We start from the raw sequence: 24,970 nt of genomic DNA, 5'->3' as shown, positions 1-24,970 counted from the left end.
ATCTAGTGATTTTTAAGTAGTCCAAAAATTTCTAACAGAAAAATATGATCCCATCTTCTCCTCGGGGGAGTAAGTGTACAATAATGCTCCCACAGGAGCATAATATACACACTCAATATAACCAAGTGCTCTCTAAATTAAATAATCGATCTTTCTACTTTCCCTCTCTACAAATGGGCTAGATCACTCTCTCTCCTCTAGAATTAATGTAATAATAGTTTTGGAAACGCTGCCATAAACCTCTCAACAAAATCCACAAGTAACATAAAAAAACAAAAAAAAAATGTTTAGAGCCGAGGCTCTAAACAATCAAATTAAAGCCTACCTCAAAAATTTCACTAGAAGAGGTTGTTTTGATGCCCAAGTATCCTCAAACTCATCATGTCGACATCAAGATGCATGAACATGAGAAAACAATAGATCAAGTTTTGGAAATAGTGTATTTTGTAATACATTTTTGGACCGTCAATTTCAAGATTTTCAAATTTTCATAGATCTATTGATCTACACTATTTTTGAAGCTTTAAACTTTATAAATAAAGATGAAAATATATTTTAAGGCTATCACAATTATTTTCAGTATTGAAACCACATTTCTCGATATTATTTGAAGGTAGGCTCTAATCTAATTTGACTGTTTAGCGTCTAGGCTCTATATAAGCCGCACCTTAAAAAAATAAAGGTGCGGTTTGCATAAGGTTGCACCTTTAAAAAACATATTAAGACGCATCTCTAAACTTTGTCATGAGATATGATTTAGGTGCACAAAATATTTGGGATGGGGCACATATCTATATTTATCTCTAATTAAAGAATTTAAGTTAAAAAATAATACAAAAAAGTATGTCATTAAATGCATAAATATCTTAAAAATAGAATATTCAGATAATATGTTATAAGATGTAATAGTTTTAAGACTTGAAATCTCTTTTCTTCTCCATGTCTATCCATCTCGATGTCAAGATGATCATCAAAATAATAGTTTTTGATAGATTTTAGAAGTGCACCTTAATTTTATATTTTAAAGTGTCAACGATAAATTTATTTTTTTAAAAAAAATCAATCAAAGAAAGAGTAAATAAAATTTCTCTCCCTAGGACAAATAGTCTTCACGAATTGGCTTTCAATAGCCTTCATGAATTGGCTTTCTCTTTCCACAAGAATTAATTAAATATTGAATACATTTCCCAAACCAACCCAAATAAAAGGAAAAGTAAATCTCTCAAAAAAGATTATTTGACCTCTTTCCCCCGCCTATCTCTCTCTCTCTCTCTACACGCACGGAACGCGGCCTGCAACTGCCACAAAAATCCACCGCCTACAACAAAGCTCTCTCTCTCTCTCTCTCTCTAGTCAGGCTCCCCCATCTCTCTCTCTCCTCTCTCTTTCTCTCTCTAGTCAGGCTCCCCATCTCTCTCTCCTCTCTCTTTCTCTCTCTAGTCAGACACCCCATCTCTCTCTTTCTCTCTCTAGTCGGCCCCCCTATCTCTCTCTCTCCACCCTGTACCCAACCACCATCCATAAAACCCCGCTTAAAATCCCAAGGCCCCGAGTAGTTCTAGCGCCCTTTCGATCCGACAAATCCTCCTTCCAAACCAAAAACCTCTTTTTCTCTCTCTACACAGGTACTCTCTCTCTCTATCTCTTCCTCTCTCTATCTATCTCTCTCTAAAAGTCTTCCCCTTGTTTTTAAACTGGTAAAAGGGAAAAAATAGTACTAATGGCCGTTATCCATCGACGCACAGTCTGGAAGGTGATGGACCTCCCCCAACCCCTTTGAAGGCCTCTTGCTAGAAGGGGTTGTGGAATTTTTTTTTTCTTTTTCCCAAAACAAGACAATGCTGGCTGTTGGATTTTGATTAGGATCAATTGGTGGGGTTTTGGTTTTTTTTCTAGAGAGAGTGAGATCTTTTAGAGGAAAAAGGGGTGGGGTCTTTGTTTTGCAAGGTTTCTGAAACTTGGGTTTTGTGAAAGGAATCGAATTTGTTACCTTGTGCAGTTTTCGGGGTGTTTTGAGGTTGGGTGTTGATTGACTGATCTCTTTTGGTTGGTCTTTTCTTTATATCAGAGGTAGGGTTGCAAGGTTTCTGAATTTTGGGTTTGAGCTAATTCATCCCAGTAAGAGAGCAGAGAAGCAAAAGAGAAGATAATCGAGGAATGCTGATTAATTAGAGTTTTCTATAATTTCAGGATTTGGGTTTTCAAGAGGAGAGCTGGTTGAATGGCGCTTCTTTAGTTTGCTTTCTGAATTTCAATTTTCAAGAGAGCTCCTGATTTGTTCTGGTTCAAGTATTCATGAAACAAATTCTTGTTACCATTAATTCTAAGAAGAACTAAGAGTTTGGATATTTCAGAGTGTGAAGAGAATGTTGATCGAGAAGTATATTGGAATGCGTGACATGGGTTTCAAAGAACAATGCAGGTTAATCGAGGCCATGAGATTTTCAAAATTGAATTGGTAGATATTGTAGAGGATTTTGGATTTAAGACTCTGGACTGGGCTGATCAAGATCCTCAGACTTTGTCAGTAGAAAATAAGAGAGACTGAGAGAGAATCAGCGTTGAAATCCTTTCTGAATTTAAGTAGGGATGTGGCTTCTATCTTTGCCTACATGCATCGTGCATTGTCGATAGGTCAATATAATAGCGGGATTCTAACAAGAACCTGCACGTTTAAAGGGTGTGTGGAAGATTATGGGCTGTATTTGCTCAAAAGCCTCAACCACGGATGATTATATCGAGAACCGAACTGAGAAAAACTCAAGCAAATCCACTGCAAGGCGCTCATCCACCCCATCAAAGAGAGAGGAAGTAATTGTGGTTGATGATGGTGGTACTGAGAGAGAAAGTAGGGTGAGATTGATTTCAAAACCTGAACCAGTGGTTGTCACCCCTTTGTCTTCTGAGGATGGGGAGAAGAGGGTGGTTGAGGTTCCCCAAAAAGTTCATCAGAGGAGAGCGACTGTTGACTATGGTGTGAATGAAAATCATGAATTAAGGATCACGAATTTGCCTAATCATATCGAGGGGGAGCAAGTTGCTGCAGGATGGCCTTCATGGCTCACGGCGGTGGCAGGGGAAGCAATCAAGGGATGGATACCTCGTCGGGCTGATTCATTTGAGAAACTTCACAAAGTATGTGCCATCTGTATGGTCTTCTTAGTTAAATTATGATTTTCTTTTTCTTTTTTTTTACTTTATATTTATCCAACTTGCCTATTGTCTAGAGACTAGACAATTGTAGTTCGAGGAAGTTCATGAATTCGTTTTGGTTTCTTTTCCTTCATTTGTGTCTCTTTTTCGTTGGTATTTTGATATTTTCACAAATTGCTTAGACAATTTGCAACAATAATGAATGGTAATCTACAATATGAGAGCATTTTCAATAAGTAGTTTTCATGATTAAATAGCTAAGTAGTGCAATCACAATGCTATTCACTTGTGTAAAGTTGTCTGATGCATGTGGGACACATATAAGTTTAACATGTCAATAAACAGCGCCACTTGGAAGACATACACTGAAATTGAAATATGATAAAATAAACTTTTGTTGCTTGTGAGTTGATAGATTTCTTTCTCATTCAGCTACTATTGTTTATCTGAGTATTAGCCTTTGTCTTACTGGTCCGGGGAAAACTGCAGCCCACACTTTAATTCTATCTTTGCTCACCAAGAAAGTTGTTTTTAAGTGAAGTTTGCATGGTCAATTATTAAGAAAGCTGCATTCTTTGCATTGAGGACCAGATTTATAACAACATTTATTAATTTAATGATCAAAATTGTTTCCTATTCTTCTCAGAGCAACCAGATACAAAGCATTTGCATGTGGTAACTCTAAGAGTCAGGGGTGGTGTTTCCCATAGATAGACCTTTTGCTTGCGAGGGTATCTATGTTTCTGTTATTGTCGTTAAGCACACGATGAAGGGCGATGCTATGAGGCACTAACCTCAAAATTCTTCTTGAAGGTTTTTGCATGAATTCAACATTTTTATAGCTACAAGAAATTAACAAAATAAACTTGAAATTACTGTATATAAGTTCTCATCATTTGTGTAGATTGTATCACTACTTTTTGGCTTTTTTTCATAATCAGGAATACTTTCTAACTACTAAAGTAAGATGCGCTCTATTTTCTCACTGGATTATATACTAATGAAACTCATTCATACATATGACCCATACCATAAAAACAAAGGATATGTCCAGATATGGGGCTTTCTGACTCCATTTTGGTTGCCTTGAATGGGTTTCGATGATACACATTGTGCTCGAATAATCCAAACATGCTTGCCAACTTAGAATGTGTACAAAATGTTTGCTTATATATGGTACACACATATTTGCAGATTGGCCAAGGAACGTACAGCAATGTCTATAAAGCCCGTGATCTTGAAACTGGGAAAATTGTCGCCCTGAAGAAAGTGAGATTTGTCAACTTAGACCCTGAAAGTGTCCGTTTCATGGCAAGAGAAATTCATATACTTCGAAGGCTCGATCACCCAAATGTGGTGAAGCTTGAAGGACTAGTTACATCAAGGATGTCTTGTAGTTTGTACCTTGTGCTTGAATATATGGAGCATGATCTTGCTGGGCTTGCAGCTAATCCTGGTCTGAAGTTCACTGAGTCACAGGTAGTTGCTTTAAAGTCTAAGGGAAAGTATACTATATAGTCCAATGGGCTATGGAAAATGATAGTTCATTGGGTCATCGCAGTCTCATGAAATGATGGATGGTTACTAGGGGAGGGGGACTTACCACTGGAGTCCTGTCCTGTTTGGAGAGGTCCCACTTCCTCACTGTCCATCGTTTGATAGAATATTGATGACCCAAATAGCCAAATGGGACTATGGTCTTCACAGCCCTCTGAGTCATAGTTTGCTTAAAAATTTGTCCTCAGGTGATCATCTGTTTTTAGGTTTTTCTCAATAAAAGAGTGTCACAAGATTCGATTGTTTGGCAAATTTGTATCTATGAATTCTGCCTAAAGGTCATACCTTAATCTTGCCAGGTTAATGATGTTTTCCTGAGGAAAATATTAGCAACATTAAACCTCTCTTGTAGCAAGGTTCATTTAGAGTTAACAATTTCAAAGCTTATGTCCAATGACAGGAGCCTTATTTTATAAATTCATGATTGATTTTTCCTTTTCTTTTATTTTTTATTATTTTGAAATTTAGATTCATGAGTGATTTTAGGATATTGGTTTTGGCAGATTAAATGTTATATGCAACAATTGCTACATGGGCTCGAACACTGCCATAGTCGAGGTGTTCTTCACCGAGACATCAAGGGATCTAATCTCCTAATTGACAACAATGGAATTCTAAGGATAGCTGACTTTGGTTTGGCAACAATCTTCCATCCTGACCAGAAACAACCAATGACAAGTCGGGTGGTAACATTGTGGTATCGACCACCCGAGCTTTTACTTGGTGCTACGGAGTATGGGGTTGCTGTGGACCTGTGGAGCACTGGCTGCATCCTTGCTGAATTGCTGGCTGGCAAGCCCATCATGCCAGGAAGAACAGAGGTAACTCTGCTATGTTAAAATGGAGAGAGAGAGAGAGAGAGAGAGAGAGAGAGAGAATGCTTTGGCTTAACGAGAAATATAAAAAAGAAATGAGGTAGAACATCCATTGCATAAATATGCAATATGAAAATGATCATTATCTTTGTCAATTTCATAATAATAAAGGAGTAAGATAAGCTAATGATGCAGATTGCTCACTTTTTCTTTTCTTTTTTAATTCACAAATAAACAATTTTTTTTTTTTTTTTTTTTCAGGGGGGGGGGGGTGGGGGGGGAGAGAGAGAGAGAGATAAGACAGTTCGAATTTGCTGATGGTTGACTGCTTGATGAATTTCCTTGCTTTCAGGTGGAGCAGCTTCATAAGATATTTAAGCTCTGCGGTTCACCATCTGAGGGGTACTGGAGAAAATCAAAATTGCCACATGCGACCATCTTTAAACCGCAACATCCTTATGAGCGTTGTTTTGTGGAGACATTCAAAGAGTTTCCCTCCTCAGCTTTAGTTCTTTTGGATTCTCTTCTCGCCATAGAGCCAGAAGATCGTGGAACTGCATCTTCTGCCCTAAAGAGTGAAGTAAGCTTCTTCTTTTTTTTAATCTTTTTTGTCAGATCTTTCTTTTAATATGTACTGGTTTAGAATATTTATTACTTGATGAATAGTTTCTCTTTCTGGTTTGCTCTCATAGATTGTGGAATTTATCTTGAATCTCAACGATTCTTTTTTATTTTCTTTATTTTCCTCTAGGATAGGTTCCATAATGGCTTCTTCCTGTGCTGGACTTGTAGTAACTCATGGATTTTGGTAGCTGGAATGAGCCTTTTCTACATGATAATCAGAATAACGTTTTTTATAATAAATTGACTAGGAAATTTAAATTATAAAACATGAATTAGTGTGAAAGAAATCATTAATTTATGTTACAAGCTATATATATATATATATATATATATATATATATATATATATATATATATATATATATATATATATGAATGTTTCATTAATAAATAATTTATCACAAGCTATATAAAGCTATGAATTTCCAGTTAGAGCAAGGCTTAATAGTTCTATAAGAGTTGGACCCATGCTTTAAGGGAAGATGATTGTTTTTTTGGAGGGAAAGAAAAGGGCTTATTATGAGTTTCAGCTGGTCTATGCTAGTATGCATGAATGATGTGTGTGTGTGCATGCATTTCAGCTGGTTTATGCTAGCTGCTTAGGCTCGGTCATCTTTTGTGTGCATGAATGATGTGTGTGAGTATGCACCTATGCATACTGCATGCATGTCTGTCTGCATGTTCATGTGCATGTGCTATGAGAGCATAATTAATACATATTCTAAGATCCACAATAATAATTCATTCTCAAAAAAAAAAAAAAAATTGTGGATAATCAATATTTCTACAAGCATGTACTATTCTTCTGCTCTCTCAAGCACACAAGCACATGCATATGAATAGTTAAATGCCATTTTCTTCTTATAACCACTAAGGTTTGAGATCCTTATTTTCGGTGGGCTGTGGCCGTTTTCAGTTTTTTACAACCAAGCCATTTGCTTGTGATCCTTCGAGCTTGCCCAAGTATCCACCAAGTAAGGAGTTCGATGCTAAGCTTCGGGATGAGGAGGCTAGAAGGTAAGTTAATTTAATTTCTGTCCCTTTGTATCCATGCAAATGCAATAAAACAAGTGTTTATTATTTAAAATTTTGCTAGTGGCATGAAAACAATGAAGCAAGTCTAGAGTTCACACCAATCTCATGCAAACCTGCTATGTTTTACAGAAGTAAATCTAAACCCAAAAACAAATACACCTTGTTATACAGAAGTAAACTGATTAGATATATTGAGACTGACACTTTAACTATGTTTTGTGTTTCAATCATTACCTTTATGAGCAAGTGTATGGTACAGTGGACTCTGGGAAACCACAGTCCATTGTGTTATTATTGTTTGTCGAAAGGGAGTGGGACCACCAGAACAGGACATGACCCAATAATTAGGGTCCCACTTTCTCTCCATCACTGTCCATCATGTAAATGGAGGTTACAGACAAATGGATTTTAGTCAATTCATAGTCCATAAGGTTACAGACAAATGGATTTAGTCTTTTCATAGTCCGTAAGATTATAATATACTTGCTCTACTTCTATTGTACCATTTCTCAGGTTGGACTTGGAGTTTCCTCCTTGAAGCAATTAATCATAGTTGTATAGATATGTTTTATAAAAAAATGACAATTGTCTAATATTTTTGTCAGGCAAAGGGCAGCTGGAGAAAAAGCTGACTCTGTGAGCAAGGCTTCAAGAGAATCAAGAGCAGTTCCAGCACCAGATGCCAATGCTGAACTACCTTCCTCTGTACAGGTATCTATTACGTCGACAACATTTTTTTCCTCTCTTGTGGACATTAAATGTGGCATCCAAATGCACATGCCTGTGCTTTATGTGTTATTTTAAAAAATGTCATGACAAATTACCAAAAGTATAATAATCTGCAAAGGCCAATCAATATTGGTAAATGATGAAAAGGTCCACCATATATGGAGAAGGTTGTAAATTCCAGGTGTTAAATGACGACTAAGTTCACCATGTATGGAGAAGGTGGTAAACCCATATACTTTTGCGAAATAAACCATGAATGTACTTGGAATCATGAATGAAATAGTAACCATGAATGTGTCACATTTCTAATGCAGAAGAGACAGGCTAATTCCAAACCTAAAAGCAGCAGCGAGAAGTACAATCCTCAAGCTGACGACGTGGGGTCTGGCTTCCTTATGGAGCCACCAGGAGGGCCTGCAGGAGGGACTGCCCAAAATGGGTTCTCTCACTCAGGTTCATTGATGCACCCCAATGCCTATGGGTCTTCTTGGAGCAAGAAACCAAAAGAAGAGGAGGTTAGATTGGCCCCTAATAGAGAAGGGGGTGGGGCTCGAGATCCCAATTTGAGGACCCAGAGGTCTTATATGCCGCAGCCAGTGAGCAATATGTCGGTCTTTATGGGAAGGAGAAAGACTGCAAAGTCAGATAATCATCGAGAGAGGACCACGAATCAGCATTGGCCTGAGCATAGGAAGTTGAACCAATTGGAGATTGACGGGCCATCAGACAAGTCAGAGTGGACTCACCATTTGCTGGACCAGCCGACCACCTCTAAGAAGGACGAGAGGATGGGCAATAAGGACATGCCAAGCGTAAGATTAGAACCCCTCTTTTCATTCTATTTTATGTTTTTTGGTGTTTTTATAGTGGATTTACCGTGGATGCCATTTTTTTTAATAATTATTATATATCATTTTGGGGAACATATATAATCTGATGGAATGTTGACCTTTCATTTTTGATCTAGGAGTTTAAAAACTCAAAATCATTTTGTTTTTTCTTTTTGCTTTATTGAAATTGTGCATTTGGTTATAATGAGGCCATCTACAAAATGTATTGTCAAACAAATCCCCCTAAGGCCTCAATATAACACCATTTTTTCCTGTTGAAATGGATGGCATGTATTCACTGCATTTTCCCTCTCCTTTAAAAGAAACCATTTTCTTTTCTTTTTTGTTTTCAATTATTTTTCACAAGCTTGTTCACCAGGCGTGATTCGATTGTGTACATTTTGGGATTAAGCAAATTCCCCAATAGTATTTTTTTTTAAGAAGTGTTTTTGGGCTGTGGTCTAATGATGTAATTTTATTTTTTTGAAAGTGTTTTTGGGCTTTGGTCTAATGATGTCGAAGTTATCACATGGCTGTATGCGTGTGTGAAGTCATCATCATCTGAGCCTTATCCCAACTATGTGTGTGTGTGTGAAGACATCACCATCATCCTTCCAAACCTTATTCCAACTATTTTTGTGTGTGTGCACGTGTGTGTGAAGACATTTATAAAATAGATCCTTGTAAGTGCAAAAAGCTGGTGGTTACTGGGGTCTGGAACCTTTAAGAAGTTAGTTATACAAACAGGTCAAATGTACTAGTAGTACAAACACTGAAACATTGAAAGCTAAGATTTGAAATGCGATGTAATATATAATGAACCCATGTATTGTTTGAATATCAAGAAAGGTTGTCATCACCACTAGGTTCTGAATTGTCAAACAAGCACTTTATACTACTGAAGAAGGAAGAAGTTGGTTCCTTTACTCGGACAAAAAGATAAAAAGAAATAAATAACAGTGCTTCTTTTACATTGGATTTTAGACCATGAATTTTGTCATTGTAGCTTGAGTTTCTAAGATATTTAGGCTTGTAATAAGAAGTGCGACACGTGGATATTGCTAAAGTTTACATGTGCAACCCTTAATATTAAAAACCCTTAAAATGTAATGTGCCTTATCTAATCAAACTTGTGTTGGATCTCTAAAACCTTGAACTTGTACTGGTCACTTGGACTATCTGACATAAACATATAAACATGTGAAACATCTGAGTGTTGTTAAAACTGAATCATTCAACCCCTAACCTAATAGCCTGTATGATCACGCTGAATCATTGAACTGGTTTTTGTAACATGGTTTTGCATATTGTCCCCAAAATTTAACGACAAACATTATACTCCAGTCCTTGTATATTGGTTTTTAAACCTTGAATTTTGTTCTGTTGCCCTCATTTTTTTAGATTTGAAAATTCGGAACATCTGGTGGTGCTAAAAGTAACATTAAAACCTGAATCTTAGACCTCAATTAATGCCACAGGCCCTAGCTTTTGAATTAATAAACTGGTCCATGTTACATGGGATTTTAAAATACTAGACTTCGTATCAGTCCCAAACTTCAAATATTTGTAGCACATGAACATGTGAACTTTGTGCCAATGCCAAAACTAATTAATTAAACCCTAAATCTTAAAACCCATTTATTTGCATGAGCTCTAGGTTTTGAATTATTGAACTCGAAAGAGAGCTTTTGAACCTGAAACTTGAAAAGCATTAGAAAGGTTGATGCTCCTTACCATAAATTTCAGATTTTTAACTCACACATCTAGGGTTTTTATGGTGCTGGTATTCAGAATTTACAGATGACTTTGCAAGTAGTGATATGTTGTCTTAACAAAACTTTGAAATGTTAATATTCCGAAATGTCAAGATAAATAATTCAAATTTTATTTCCATGTTTTTGATAAATTTTTCAATTGAAACATGCTCTCTCTCTTTCTCTAACATGCAACTTTAATGGTGGCAGGGTTATGCCCCCAAGAAGAATAGGATCCATTACTCGGGACCTCTCCTACCTCCATCTGGTAACATAGATGATCTGCTCAAAGAGCATGAAAGGCAAATTCAGCATGCTGTGCGTAAAGCCCGGCTTGACAAGGTCAAGACCAAGAAGCATCAGGGAGAGATGACTCAGCTCGAAGCTCTACTTTTTCCTGGAAGGAATGGTAGCTCAGATTATTGAAAGAATTAACAATGATACACAAAAAGCTCAAAGTGCACGAGATAGAAATTTGGAGTGAAAAGACCCACAATTTGGGGAAACATAAGAAATGAAATTTAGAGAAAGAATCACAGTTGAGCATTGAAATTTTGAGAATCAGAGTTGAAAGATGCATGTGAGAGGACATTAGTTCTGGACTTTGTGAGTTCAGGTGAATTCTTATCAGACTGTAGATGAGGTTAGGACATGGTGATCTCGGGTTCTTCAGTTTTGTTTATGGTCTGGTCTGAATTGGTCCAAAATTATCTATGGTGCATAATGCATTTTGGGAACATGGGTTGCTAAAAATTCTTCACCAAGTCTGGTGCAAATTTGAAAATTGGAGACCTTAGGCAATTCCTTTAAGAGGTAATTGCTTATAGGAAGTTGCATTCTCCAAAGCCTCAGAAGGAATCAGCCTAAAGGATTATACATTGTGGATTAGCAAAAGCATGTTATTTCTCTATAGAAGTTGGTAGAATTGGCCATTGGTGGTTACGAGCGGTGATTTTCTTTCATAAATTTATCGGCATCGGACATTTCGGAGGTTGTTGTAGCAGCAGGTTGGGCATCTGCAAAAATTGTTGAACGGGTCTGGAAATGGTACAAGAAGTGATGGTTTTTTTATTTCTGCAAATTTAAAATGACATTGATGTATGGCAAAGCCATCTCTCCCAAATTGTATGAATCTATTGTCTATTCCAGGTTCGGTCTTTTATGTTATGCTAACGAGGTAAATTTATTCATTCATGTAATCGTTAGGGGTTCCTTAAAAAATACAAAATTCATTTTCTATTCTCATATAACCCCCCTTCTCTCTCTCTCTCTCATTCTAACGAGGGGAATAAGTTCATTCGTGTAAAGAAATTTAACCTACTGGGGCTCCCAAAGAGCACAGGTTCTATTTTTTTGATGTACTCTCTCTCTCTTTATATATATATATATATATATGTATATATATAGGAAAAAGCTTGGGTGAGCCCAATAGCTTATGGAATGATGTAAGTCCGATGGTCCAGATTTATCTGATCTGACGAATACAGATATCTAGTAATGTTTGAATTTTAATTTTTTTTTTTTACAAATTCAAATAATTTGAAATTTTAAGCGTGTGTTCTTCTCATCAAGCCGCGGTTAATAAAAATATAAAAAAATAATTCAAAAAAAATAATTGATTAAAATACCTTTTAAAACTTTTTGAGGGGTATTTTGATCAATTTACTTCATGTAAAATATTTTTTTTGATATTTTTTGCAGATTCACTTATTTTTGTATACATACGTTCCAAATTTCAAGTGATTTGAATTTATAGAAAAAAAAATTTAAAATTCAAACACTACTAGACATCTGTGATCATCAGATTGGTTCAGATTCAATCTGAGCTGTTGGGCTCATTTTTTCCTGTGAACTAATAGGCTCACCCTAACATCTTTCATATACTAGCTCATCCGTGTTTATCAGATTATTGGGTTTATACTATTCCATGAGCTAGTGGGCTCACCCAAGTTTTTTCTTTTTTTATAATCTCCAAATATTACAAGTCCTTAAAAATTACGTGCATAAATCCTTCTCAAAAAAAAATTTAATATGCCAGCTTGGACGCAAAGAAACCGGGCGCACACGTTTGTGTCTATAATTAGGTTGTCACCTAAAACGTATAGTTATCTCAGTTATGCTCCCAGGCGTCCGATTATGATCGACTGATTGTACCTTTGTCGATTGAAACTTTAGTTTTTAGTTTTTTTCCAAATCAATTTGAGCTAGAATATTGAACGTAATAACCACTGCACAACAGAATAATTAAGAAAGTATTTATGAAAAATAAAAGGGTGTGGTTTTTATAAGGTTGCAACTTTAAACAATCCAATTAAGGCGTACATCTAAATTTTATCATAATATATAAATTTGGTGTAAAATTTCTTTGGATTATCTTCAAATTTATTTTCATATGTAATTATAAAATTTCAAACTTCAAAAGTGGTTAATCAAGTACATCTATAAACATATGAAAATTTTGAAAATGGACGGTCTAGATAATGTGTTACAAGATATACTATTTTTAGGACTCAAAATCTTTTTTTTTTTCATATCCATATATCTCAATGTTGAGATGATCAATTAGAGCGATTTTCAACACTAAAACAATCTTTTCCAATGGAGTTTTGAGGTGCATAAGTAATTCTACAATTTAAGGTTGCAATCTTATATAAATTTTTCCAAAATAAAATGACCAAAATAATAAAAAAAATTATTACTCTTTTATTTTAAATTTTTTGATATATATTCTTTTAGTTGTGCCTGACATGCACAACCTCAAATTTTAGCTCAACATGATATGTAAAAAAGACATTAAATTCAAATAGCAATGCGTACTCTTGAGTGTCTAATCAAAATCAAACAACAGAGAGCTGAATTGAAAGTACTGCTCACTTTAAGTGACTCCTTTTAATGCTAGCTTTTTTATTTGCAGGATTTAAGTTATGAAGGTTGCCTCCATTTACATGTCATTAACAACGTAGTAAGTTTAAATTGGCAGTTGATTATGGCAAGTTTCACCAGCATTGTTGTGCATGAAACCAAAATATGATGACCAGTGCACAACTCAGGAGCAGGAGGAGACAGTGGTAGTCAAGATTTTTTTGTAAAAAAGAAAATATGTTTATTTTGAGTTGTTTTAGAAGATCACAAGCACTCTTAACTGCTAGATATGAAAACATTCTACAGGGGATAATATTTATTTCAGATAAAAAAAAAATTTACTCAGACTTTATACAAAGAAATGTTATAATGCACAGCTGTCTTGATTTACATCTGATGGTGATTGTATCCTGTTTCACATATGATGGCTTGAGGTGGTTGGGTCCTATTTCACATATGATGGCTTGAAGTGATTGTGATTTTTATGTATGAAAGGTAATATCTAATCCTCTACAATCCATTTCAAAATGCCAAACATTTGGACAAAATAGTAACACTAAAATAATAAATTAAACAAACATCTCGCCCTACAACCCCATACCTCTATGAAAATGTCTAACAAAAAAGAAAATTGAGAGTTAAAGGATCCAAATAAACCATTTGAAAAATTGAGAGTTAAAAGGATCCAAATATAGTATTTGAAATGGCAACAAAGTGTAATCATTAGGTACTTCCTATTTTGCTTATGGAAATCTTGGATAAGTACTGAAATAGTAACTACTCATCGAACGCTTGTGGACTCTTATTTCTAATATTGATTGTTCTTGTTGACTCTTTTCAGTGCTTTAGGGAGGCAATCGCTTAAAATACATAAGAAAACAGTAGCAATCCCATTGATAACATCACATCAAAGTGTGATAATCTCCTCTTTTCACATGTAAAAATTCCACTAAATAGTATCAATAACAAGTGAAACCCTCTTTAACTTCAAATATCCATCAATTTGTGCGCGCGTGTGCATATGCGTGGGCATGCACGTGTGTGAGAGATATAATCTCGACAACCTTGTGTTAATTTCTCTTTTTTTTTGGCAATTAAACCTCACTAAGGGCATGTTTGGTTCGTGTGAAAATATTTATCAAAAAATATTTTCATGTAAAAAAATTCTCTCATGTAGTTAAGTTGTGAAAATATTTTCACATTAAGCAATAAGACTAATTAATGTGAAAATATTTCAACACCTAACCACATAAAGAAGGAAAGTCTTTCATGTAAAAATATTTTCACGCGAAACAATCGTACCCTGAAGCAGCACCTAATAACAACCATAAGGATACCAACGTATTTCAATTCACTTTGTTAACCTTTAGAGAAACCACCACTGATAAGGAATCCATTAGCACTAATGAAATAGGGGTGAGAGCGAGAGAAAGAGAGACAGGGAGAGGAGAGGGAGTACATGACTCCAAAAATCAGGTGATAGTTTCTTATTCCATTAAGACTCTACGTATATAATGTAAAGTCCTCCGATATTCCTCAAATAAGTCACTTTATTTACTTTTAGGAACACAAGCAACTAATAAGAAGTCCATAAGCCACAACTGAATTAAGCAAGAGAGAGCATAAGCCTGTACATTATCTCAATAACGTAGTTGCCTCTTTCCTAACAAATCACAACTTGAAATTCCAATTGCCAGGAACCAGTACAAAGATGGGAGAGCAATCGCTGGCCAGCTTGTCTTGCACAAAAGAAGGCTCCCACCGTAGAAAACCAAAGAAGATGCATCACCACTCCAATGGCTTCATTCATGTATTATCCTTCTTAGGCTTCCTGCTCAGCTCTGAATATTGGCCCCCCATTAGCTGCAATATCTCCTCCCATAATCCAAACAGAGAATCCGATGTGCCCGTTACCAAATTTGAGCTACAAGCCGCCACATGCCAATAGTCCAACTCTATCTCCTCCTTCAATTGCTCAAATTGCCAACCAGAATACCCCAAAAAAAACCTAAAATCCTTTGCATCAAGCACCCCTCTCCTTACCAAATCAGCCGCCTTTTTGAGGTTATGCCGAGCCCCATACCACAGCCCAGGGATGACCCGCTCGAACCCGGCAGCCAATAGGTGCTCGCCACCTGTTGCTAAGAACATGCTCGCCTCGAGCGGCCCACCAAAGTGGAGAGAGCAATCAGAGAAAGTCGTGGCCAAGTCAGGGTTTGAGGGTTTCATGTCTTTGATGGTTTTCCGAAGAGGTCGGTTTATCACGACGCCAAAAGGGCCCTCTCGGGGGTCTGAGGGGGACCCCACACGGAGGAGGAGGACAACAGCTCGCTCGAAGCTGCGGGCCCCATCAAGCTTCTCTGTAGCCACAAGCACACACCCTGGCTCGGGGGAAGGGATCGGGTGGGCCCACTTTGAGCCGAGTGGCTTCGAGGGACCTGCTTCCTCAGCTGGGATCTTGGGAGGAACAAGCCAAAAGGGGGTGGATATTAGTGATAATGGTATCCGATTGGGGCTCTAGAAAGCAAAGATCCCGGGTTCGTAGGGCTTTTGATGCATCTTTTGGAATTAATCAAAAGGCGCACCATTCTTACATGAGCACACATAAATATAAACCTGAGTATCTGTGTGTGTGTAGAGAGAGAGATGCATGTTTGTGCATGGGTTTCTACATATCTATCACTACATTCACACATGCATGCATATATGTGTGTATGTATACATGTATGCAGGAATGTACAAACATATGTTTATAGAAAGATAACAGATAGATATATATATAGAGAGAGAGAGAGATTAAATAGATGAATTCACACGGGATGCATGTACATGAATGGATGTGTGTGTTTTGTATTCATCAGACAAGTGAACCAAACCTTAGAAAAACTTTTGATGTTATGCATGTTTTGACAAAGTTAAGAGAATGAATGACCACCTAAGAAGCCTCTGTGCTGCTGCGACTAAGAACATTGAGAGGATGAGTGACCACCTAAGAAGCCCTTGTGCTGCTGCCACACTTCACATGCGAGTGTAGAAAATACAAGATTCAAGTTTACCAAATTGGCGAAACAGTTAACACATGAGCACATATGTACTTGGCATCTTATTTCTACATTCAAAAGCAGGTTCCTGAACGCCTCTCAAAATCTCCCCAATTTCTACACCAGAATTAATTGTACCCATGATATTCAAAATAATCAAAACTTGCCTGAGGATCTTAGAGAACTACTACAATAATGTGAACTTTTACAAAAACATCAAAGGCAATCCTGATAATATAGAAATAAGAACCATGTTAAATGGAAGAGGAGTTCTAAAGCTAGCAAAAAGAGGACGCCCTGGTGTGAGTCCCTTGGGTTTTAAAATTTAGATACAAGTTTTAAGTCCTTCCACAAAACTTAGACTAGAGCATGCAAGCCAAACCCCATATATTCTAAACCTAGTTCTTTACAATACCTAATTTTCATCCCTACATGTTTCAACCAAAGGAAAAGATTCACATCATTTGCCAACCCTATTACATCCTAAACCATGCCTAACGACCTTAAGTTTCCTAAAACCAAACCCATCTAAATCCATAACACGATTATTCCAATTTCCATATACCCAATCTCAACACCCTATCCCACTATTGTGGGACCATTCTCTCTGTCCTGAATTAATAGGTATCTTGATCATTTTCCAAGAGCAATAATAGTTTTGTCTTTTTATTATTATTATTATAATTAAACAAATGATAGTTTTGTCAATTTTATGAAACAACACGCATCCAGGTTTTATTTTCCAAAACTAATGGCATCATAGAGATTTCCCAAACTGAAAATACCTGTTCACGAGCAACAAGGTTTGCTCGGAAGGTTCGCCAGTCGTCAGGTTGAGTTTTGCCAGAGTCATCTTTGCTTCCCTCTTGCCCATCCTCCTCAGGAATAGACCGACCGCTACTTCCTAAAACAACAACAGTACATAGAAACCTTAGAAAGTAGAGAATACAAATTATTACAAGGTTACAAATTAGAGTCTATAGATTATCGACAAAGGAACAATATTATATGAGAGGGAGAGAGTCAACAGTAAACCACATCTCTCAATGCCAAATACATGCAACAATGACAAAGGAAAATTGAAAAGAGGAAACCATCAGAAAAAGAATGAACTATATACAATGAATAATTAAGGAATGCTCAACATAAAGTTGAAACATTGCTGTTATTCATAAAAGAACAAGAGATACAAACGAAGAGAAAACCAATTATGAACTTATAATAACTGACTACCAGCCCCAGGTCATATTCCCTGTATTAAGAGCTACCCTCCCTCTGTCCCAGTCTCTAGCAAGATGCCAATGCTACCCTCGCCCATGAGTCAGTATCCATCCTCAAAATATACATTTACCAATAGTTCTCCCTTTTGACATGGATCCCCACTATTTCGAGGCCTAAGGCCAGGAAAAACTGGTTCTCCTTTCAAGAATATGAAGTTTCATTAGCTGAATAAATCTATGGAAGTAAGTTAGCACATCCCTTTTTAAACAACTCTTTGCAAGAACAGTAAACCAGCTCTTTACCTGAATTTGAAGGGACCTTGACCAAACTCACATTAATCCCATCCACCACATGCATTAACATGGGCAACCCATGCTACGAGGAATCATCAACATTATGTTGAGACTGGACACTTCCTCGATGAGAAAAACCACATTGTGTCTGCAGTGATGTATTCATTATCCTAACTTCTCAAGCAAACTATAAAATATTTCCAGTTCCAATGCGACCTTGTGGCTCAACATCTTGGAGAGCTGCTCCAGTCAACTCTAGGGCTTGCAACCTAAGACCCAATGAAATAACCGGAGCTTACAAATAGCCTAAGTAACTGAACCAACTTTCTACCACTTTCTATACTCAACCGACAACCTTACCAACAGGACCACCACCATCTATGACAATATACTCCATGGTGTTTTCCATTTAGAGCTACACCCATCAATTGTTCTCTTGCTGATCTAGATGAAACACTTAGTACCTCCAAAGACCAACATTAAAAAGAAGCAAATAAAGACTTATCTCATCAAAGTAATGACAGATTCAACATATAGCTTTTCCAACAACATTAACCACATACACATAAAATGAGACAAATATTGCACATGAGTGTAACTTTTTCTTGTATCTTAATATAGAGTTAGGGGGTCTGCTGAACTTCAGTTCCTGCTTTAGAGATAAGAGAGAGGCTCTCTATTACAGGAGGGGGAGAGAGAGAGGAGCATTGACACTCCTTCATGCTCCCATGGAGGCGTGATCATTTCTATACAATTCAATGTACAATGATGATCAATAATCTGTTCCATGTCCCAAAAATAAATTAACTTTATCTAAAAAACTTCCAAATTAGTTATGATGAATTCTTTTTCAAATGAAACCTAAAAACACCTTTAGTTTCCCTACAAGAGTAATCAAACAAATGCTTCTTATGGATTAGAAAAATCTCAGTGCCCTACTCATGTCGATAAATATACAATCATGCCATTTTACAGCAAACAAAATAAATAATTATAAATCATGCCAATTTCCCTTCAATCAGAACCCATTAAGTATTTTCATTATACCATTCAAACAAATACTTTTTTTTGAAAAATTACTATTGAAACAGATATTTACCAACTATATTTGTCCTATACATTTATTTACCAGAAAAAAATTATCCATGCGTTTCAGACAAACCAGAATCAAATGCAAATATGTGATCGAACCCCAAAAAAATCATATTTTTTGTTAAAGGTCTAGCAGTGTAATGAAAAGGTAATGCATTAGATAAAGAATGACCACTTGCTAACCAACAACTTAAATAACCCAATCACCACACAGATCTAATTAAAACTAAATTTCCAAAATCGAATTTTTTTTTTTTCTGTAGGTAATTTTAAGAATTGAATTTGGAATTAAACCAATAACTCCACACTGGTTTGAGTTAAATTCACAAATCCAATGGTTAAAATTATACTAAAATTCAGATAGATATATAAGGAATAGGAGAAACCCCAGCTCATTGACATTAAAAACCCAAATCAGAAACTATATTACGCCTCAAGCTAGAGAGAGAAAGAGAAAAATCAAACGAACAACAGAATCCTTGCGAATTATAAATGGCTTACCAAGAGAAGACGATCGTCTCTCCATCTTAATACTCTTCCTCTGCTTACTCCTCAATGGAATAGCCCTAATTTCCGAGAATCCACCATGAAACCCGCTTTCCTCACTCCCCCCAAACCCATTCTTTCCAAAATTACAAAAGTTTGGCTTCTCAATTTTGGAGCTCGCATGAACCAGAGGGTATGATCTGGCAGTGCACAAGCCGCCTCCATTAAATCCCTTCAGGTTGAGGGCCCATGCATCCATAGCTCTAGAAATGGATTTTCTCTCTCTAGGAAAAGCCTTGGCTTCTTTCCCCTTTAAAAAAGGCCTGAACTTTATCTCTCCTATCTCTCTCTCTCTCTCTCTCTCTCTCTCTCCTCACTCGACATTTCTCACACTAAAATCAGCGCTCTGCAAAATATGGGAATTTCTGGCGGATTTGAGGAATTTTACCTGAAATCTATATCAAAATAAGTGACAAAACTAGCCTTAGTGATTTCTAAAATGACAGAAATGCCCTGATACATCTTAATTCCATTTATGCACCAAAATAATTGGAATTTGAGCTCTTCCTTTCTTGGCATTACTTCACACTAAACATGGCTCTCTAGTCTGCTATTTGTATCATGGTTTTCCTTCTCTCTCTCTCTCTCTCTCTCTCTCTCTCTACTTCTCTCACTGAACATGGCTCTTTAATCTCCTATTTGTATCATGGTTCTCAGTGAACATGGTTCTTTAATCTCCTATTTGTATCATGGTTTCTCTCTCTCTCTTTCTCTCTCACACATACACAGATTGTATGTTGGTTTCCTTTTCTCTCTCAACTCCCTCTTTCTCTGATCTTCTATGTATATGCTGGTTTCCTTCTCTCTCATAGGGAAACCTTTCATCTCTCTCATTCATGTGAAAACCTTTCATCTCTCCCTCTCCCACAAACACACACACATCCATGTGAAAACCTTTCATTTCTCTCTCTTTCTCACACATCATGTGAAAACCTATCACCTCTCTCTCTCTCAAAATTTAATATGAATCTGTGCTGCTTTTTGTTTTACTTGTCACTGATCATGGCTCTTATGTATACTATTTGTATGTTGGTTTCCTTCTTTTGTATCACCTCTCTCTCTCTCTCATCCATTTGTAACTATTATCTCTTTCTTTCTCTAGCTAATACTCCTTTATTACTAGGAATCTTCCTTTGTGCACTCTGTTTATGGAAGGCAGTTTTCTTTGTCATGCAAGCATCTACTTTTATGGAAACCATTTTCTCTCTCTAAAATTTGATTGTTTTTTTTTGGGTAACTCTGAGATCTATTTTTTTTTACTACTGTGAGAGGATTAACGCTTCTTTTTCATATGTTTATTGGGAATTAAATATGGAGGTTGATGATTTAGCGAAACAAGGAGTCGGAAAGGCGGAGGTGCTTGTGCATATTTCTTGATTTCTTTGTATTTGTTTTGCGAGAGTTCGTTCTAATTATGTTGTTATAATTAAGTTTACTGGGCAGTTACGCTTGATCTCTTCACTTTCTGTTGCCAACAAACATTGACGGTGTGACCTGTAGTGTGTCACGTATCATTCATCGGCTATGGATAATAAATACCCTTCATAAGCCAAATATATCGAGACTTTTATTTTTTTGTACGAGGTCACAATTATTTTCATGCGTTAGATGTCAACTTGGATGGTTTCGGGTGAGTCCTGAAATCCGTGAATGTTTTTTTTTTTTTTGGATATTTATGTCTATTCAATTAATACTCTTACAACCATCCAATTCGAAATTTAAGGGACAATTGTAGAAAATATAAATGGTCTCATAGACAATCTCTAAAGTAAACAAACTTTTGTATACTTTTCCTTTCAATTATAATTTTATATTAGGTGTGTAATTTTGGTGAAAATTCTTAGGATTATCTCAAAATCTATTTTCACATCTAATTATAAAATTTTCAACTCCAAAAATGGTTAAAATCTAGTAGTTCTATAAACATCTTGAAAATGGACACTCTAGATAATATATTGCAAGATGTACTATTTCTAGGATTTAATTTTTAATTTTTTTTTTTCATATTTATATATCTCAATGTCGAGATGATCAATTAGAGGTTTTTTCAACATTAAAACAACCTTTTTGGATGGATTTTTGATGTGCATGTGTAATTCTAAATTTTAAGGTTGCGACCTTATATAATTTTTTTCCTTCCATTAAACGTTTAAAAACTTAGTTCTTATGCTACAATGTCTAGTGCCGCTGACTAGTGCCGCCTTTATACTTCGCCTAATGTATAGTTATGAGCAGGCCTTCTATTCTTCGCCTAATGTATAAAACTTATATACTTCCCCCTATCCAACAGTTCATTCTGAATGGGCGACTGAGATGATCCCAATCACAATATCACATCTTTATACTATTTTATTTTTAATTGTTTTCTAAAAAATATTTTGCCACCAAAATTTGGGCATCCACTCCTCACTTAAACTTGCACATGCAAAAAAATATAAAACAAATATTCCCTATAAAATAAAAAGACCAAAATTTCCCTAAAAGTTTAATGGTCATTTAAGTCATTTTATTTTTATCAAAACATTTTTTAAATATGGAAAAAGTTTGTATAAGGTTGCAACCCTATGCTGTTGAAGAAAGGTGCATCTCAAAAATCCTACAGTGGAGAGTGTTCCCAACTCTCCACATAGGATAACCCTCCAACTGATCATCTAAACTTTGACATGAATGGACATGAAGAAAAAAAAGATTTTTAAGTTCAAAAAATAGTACATCCGGTAAAAAATCATTTAGACGGTCTGTTTTCAAGATTTTTAAGTATTTATTTACCCGCTCGTATTATTTTTTAAATTTTAAATTTTCTAAGTGAGTGTAAAAAGAGATTTTGAAGCCATGATAAGATTTCGACGCTGAAATGATATCTCTAAGTCAATTTTATGTTGCACCTGACCTCTACATTGTAAGGAGGCATCCAGTCATGTATCTCTAATTCAAATAAATACTTTGCAATATTAACAGTATCATGGTCTCTTTGTTTCTCTCTCTAGAAGAAAAGGGTGAATATAATATTCTAAAACGGCACTTTCCAAATATTTAATTACTAAAGTCTGGGGATTAGAAACCTGTTTCGAATGGAGATAATAATATTCAAAATATGAGATAATCTCTATTAATGCAATGTGCATACAAGAGACTACATAAAGATATGGTATTTATTAAGATTTATTTATTTATATTTTTACTAAATTTCTAATTAAAAGAGATAAAGATTGAATTAGAATAAGAGATAAACTACCTTTAACTTTGAGTGTCCAAGTATCCTACTCTAAAATTTTTCCGTGGATTGAATATATATATATATATATATATATATATATATAGAAGATACTACAAAACGCCTATAGGTGAAAATGAGCAGTTAATTTTATATTTTTTAATATAATTTTTGTTTACTTGAGTTGGTACACGAGTATTTCGCTAGACAACTGGTTGAGTTTGAGTTACTCAATAGAGTATGAGTGGACTCGGTTGAGTTTATGAACACAAATTTGATATTTTTCTATTTTTATCTTTTTCACGAAATGAAATAAAGAGATTTAATATAGAGAAGTTATAAAAAAAAGAATGTATTGTTCCAATTTATGGAGTAATGGAGTGAATTATGGATATAGTTATCGGAATGTCTAGTCACAAAATAGCATTACAAGGCAGCTAAAGGTCTAAATAAGGACCTATTGACTTAACTTTTAGGACGGGGTTAGCATGTGGCCAAGTTCGCACATGTAGAAATGCTTTGACATAAAGGAAAAATATATAATAAAATTTTGTAGTATGCTTATTACAAGAATGTCGCAATTATCGTTGAAATAGAGCTTCCCAGCTAGTATCATTGATGAGGCTCAAAAATAAAATCCTAAATGATGTGATAGATATATTGTAATCTCACTTTAAAAACGAAAGGTGGTTGTGGCCTTTTCGAACAAAAAATGAGCCGATCTTCATTTTAAAATCTTTGTTAAAAACATCAATATGAGGGCAATTAGGTTTATTTCAAAGGCCTAGGTGAGTTTGACCTTAAACAAAAGTTACAAAAAATGGCTCACCACATACATGCTCTTATGAGGGAGACGATATATCCCCTCTCTCTCGCTCTCTACTTTTTATTCGTAAAAAATTGTAGGTTTATCGTTAGGAAAAAATATAAGGGACCATTTGCTTTTGATACAAAAAGGTCACAATTACTTTTTCTAGTCATATTTTACGGTACAATGAAGTCACAATCACTTTTTCGAATCAGATTTTTAAATCGGATTTTTACCAGCTAAATTTCAAATTAGATGTTTAAGCTATTCATTTGCACATCTAATGACCAAGAATAATTGTGACCTCCTTCTAATGAAAATAAATAATATGTAAATATGTAAATTTTAATAGCATAACAATTTTTTTTTATTTAAAAATTTTAAAAAATTTGGAATAGGACCTTGGGCATCGCATTACGGCTCCATTGCCTAATCACCCATGGGCAATCCCCGCAAGAATACAGGAACATTTCGAAATATATTTGTATCTCTCTCTCTCACAACATTTTTATTGAGTTTGCTACTCATTACTGCCTTTGGATACATTCACAAACTCACCCACTCACTCTCTTTTTCTTTCCGTTTTTTTGAGTAATTTAGTAGAAAAGACAGTCCCTACCCATTTTTCTCAATAGATTAGGAGTTAAGTTTTTAAAGGTTTTAGTGGAGAAAGTTATTAGTAAAAATGAAAATCACAATATGATGACTAGGTATGGAGATATTAAGATGCAAATAATATTAGAGTTATTTTAACTTTTTATTATTCGTTAGTTTATCTTTTCAGGAATAGGAGAGGACGTGTGCAAGGATGTTTGTGTGCAAGGATGTTTGTGGGCATTGAGTGTGAGTTGATATTTATGGATTTGGGTTAATTAGTTATCAATTGGATTGGGTTCGTTTAAGAGTATAAATAGATAAGGCTAAATTAGGGGAGCTAGTTTAGGAATGTAAAAGGATAAGGTTAAATAAAAAATAGTTTTTAAGCTTTGGATAAAATGGGATGGTACGTGAGGTTAAGGGAAGAGAGAGAAAATAAGGAAGAAACGATAAAATAAGAAAAGTGTAGAGAGAGTTTTTTTTTTTTTATTAATGTTTATTTTATTTTTAGTCTATTTACAGAGAAGTTTCTTTCATTGTAAAAAAGGTAAAAGAGTTCATAGAATTTGAGATTTTTGAAGTGGATTCCCTTGCTGAACTTAAAAGATGGTATATTCTCTCAACTTTTTATTTTTATTTTTATGGTTTTATTTTTTTACATCAATTGGTATCAAAGCAAGTTAGATCAAAGCTAGTCAAATTCAGAGAGCAAGTTAGATCTAGATAAGCTAGATCTATAGAGACCAAGTTAGATCAAAGCAGGTTAGATTTGTTATGGATGATCGTTGGAAACAAGCTA

General features: G+C 35.5%; 2 protein-coding genes across 5 annotated transcripts; one reads left to right on the top strand and one right to left on the bottom strand.

Annotated features, from left to right (window-relative positions):
* The first annotated feature begins 1,256 nt into the window (after positions 1–1,256).
* LOC18427692 (putative serine/threonine-protein kinase At1g54610) lies at positions 1,257–11,742 on the top strand. Of its 4 annotated transcripts, none has more exons than XM_020663366.2 (9): positions 1,272–1,625; positions 2,191–3,135; positions 4,348–4,632; positions 5,214–5,531; positions 5,878–6,105; positions 7,066–7,166; positions 7,790–7,895; positions 8,228–8,725; positions 10,708–11,742. In XM_020663366.2, the coding sequence occupies exons 2-9, from the start codon at positions 2,695–2,697 to the stop codon at positions 10,921–10,923; spliced, it is 2,193 nt and encodes a 730-aa protein (XP_020519025.1). In that variant the 5' UTR covers positions 1,272–1,625; positions 2,191–2,694; the 3' UTR covers positions 10,924–11,742. The 4 variants fall into 4 exon arrangements, with proteins under 4 accessions (XP_006836804.1, XP_020519025.1, XP_020519024.1 ...); XM_020663365.2 differs by having other exon boundaries at positions 1,275–1,625; positions 2,069–3,135; XM_006836741.4 differs by having other exon boundaries at positions 1,257–3,135.
* Positions 11,743–14,891: 3,149 nt separating this feature from the next.
* LOC18427691 (electron transporter, putative (DUF179)) lies at positions 14,892–19,900 on the bottom strand. Its single transcript, XM_011622660.3, has 3 exons — positions 19,508–19,900; positions 17,186–17,304; positions 14,892–15,816 (listed from the first exon to the last, which is right to left on the bottom strand). The coding sequence occupies exons 1-3, from the start codon at positions 19,749–19,751 to the stop codon at positions 15,166–15,168; spliced, it is 1,014 nt and encodes a 337-aa protein (XP_011620962.1). The 5' UTR covers positions 19,752–19,900; the 3' UTR covers positions 14,892–15,165.
* Between the last annotated feature and the right edge of the window lie 5,070 nt (positions 19,901–24,970).

This window comes from Amborella trichopoda, chromosome 11, assembly GCF_054954075.1.
Source record: "Amborella trichopoda isolate Santa Cruz 75 chromosome 11, AtrichopodaSantaCruz75HAP2 v2.0, whole genome shotgun sequence".
Taxonomy (NCBI): domain Eukaryota; kingdom Viridiplantae; phylum Streptophyta; class Magnoliopsida; order Amborellales; family Amborellaceae; genus Amborella; species Amborella trichopoda.
The sequence above is the reverse complement of the archived record's forward strand: the minus strand, read 5'-3'. Positions and strand labels throughout refer to the sequence as shown.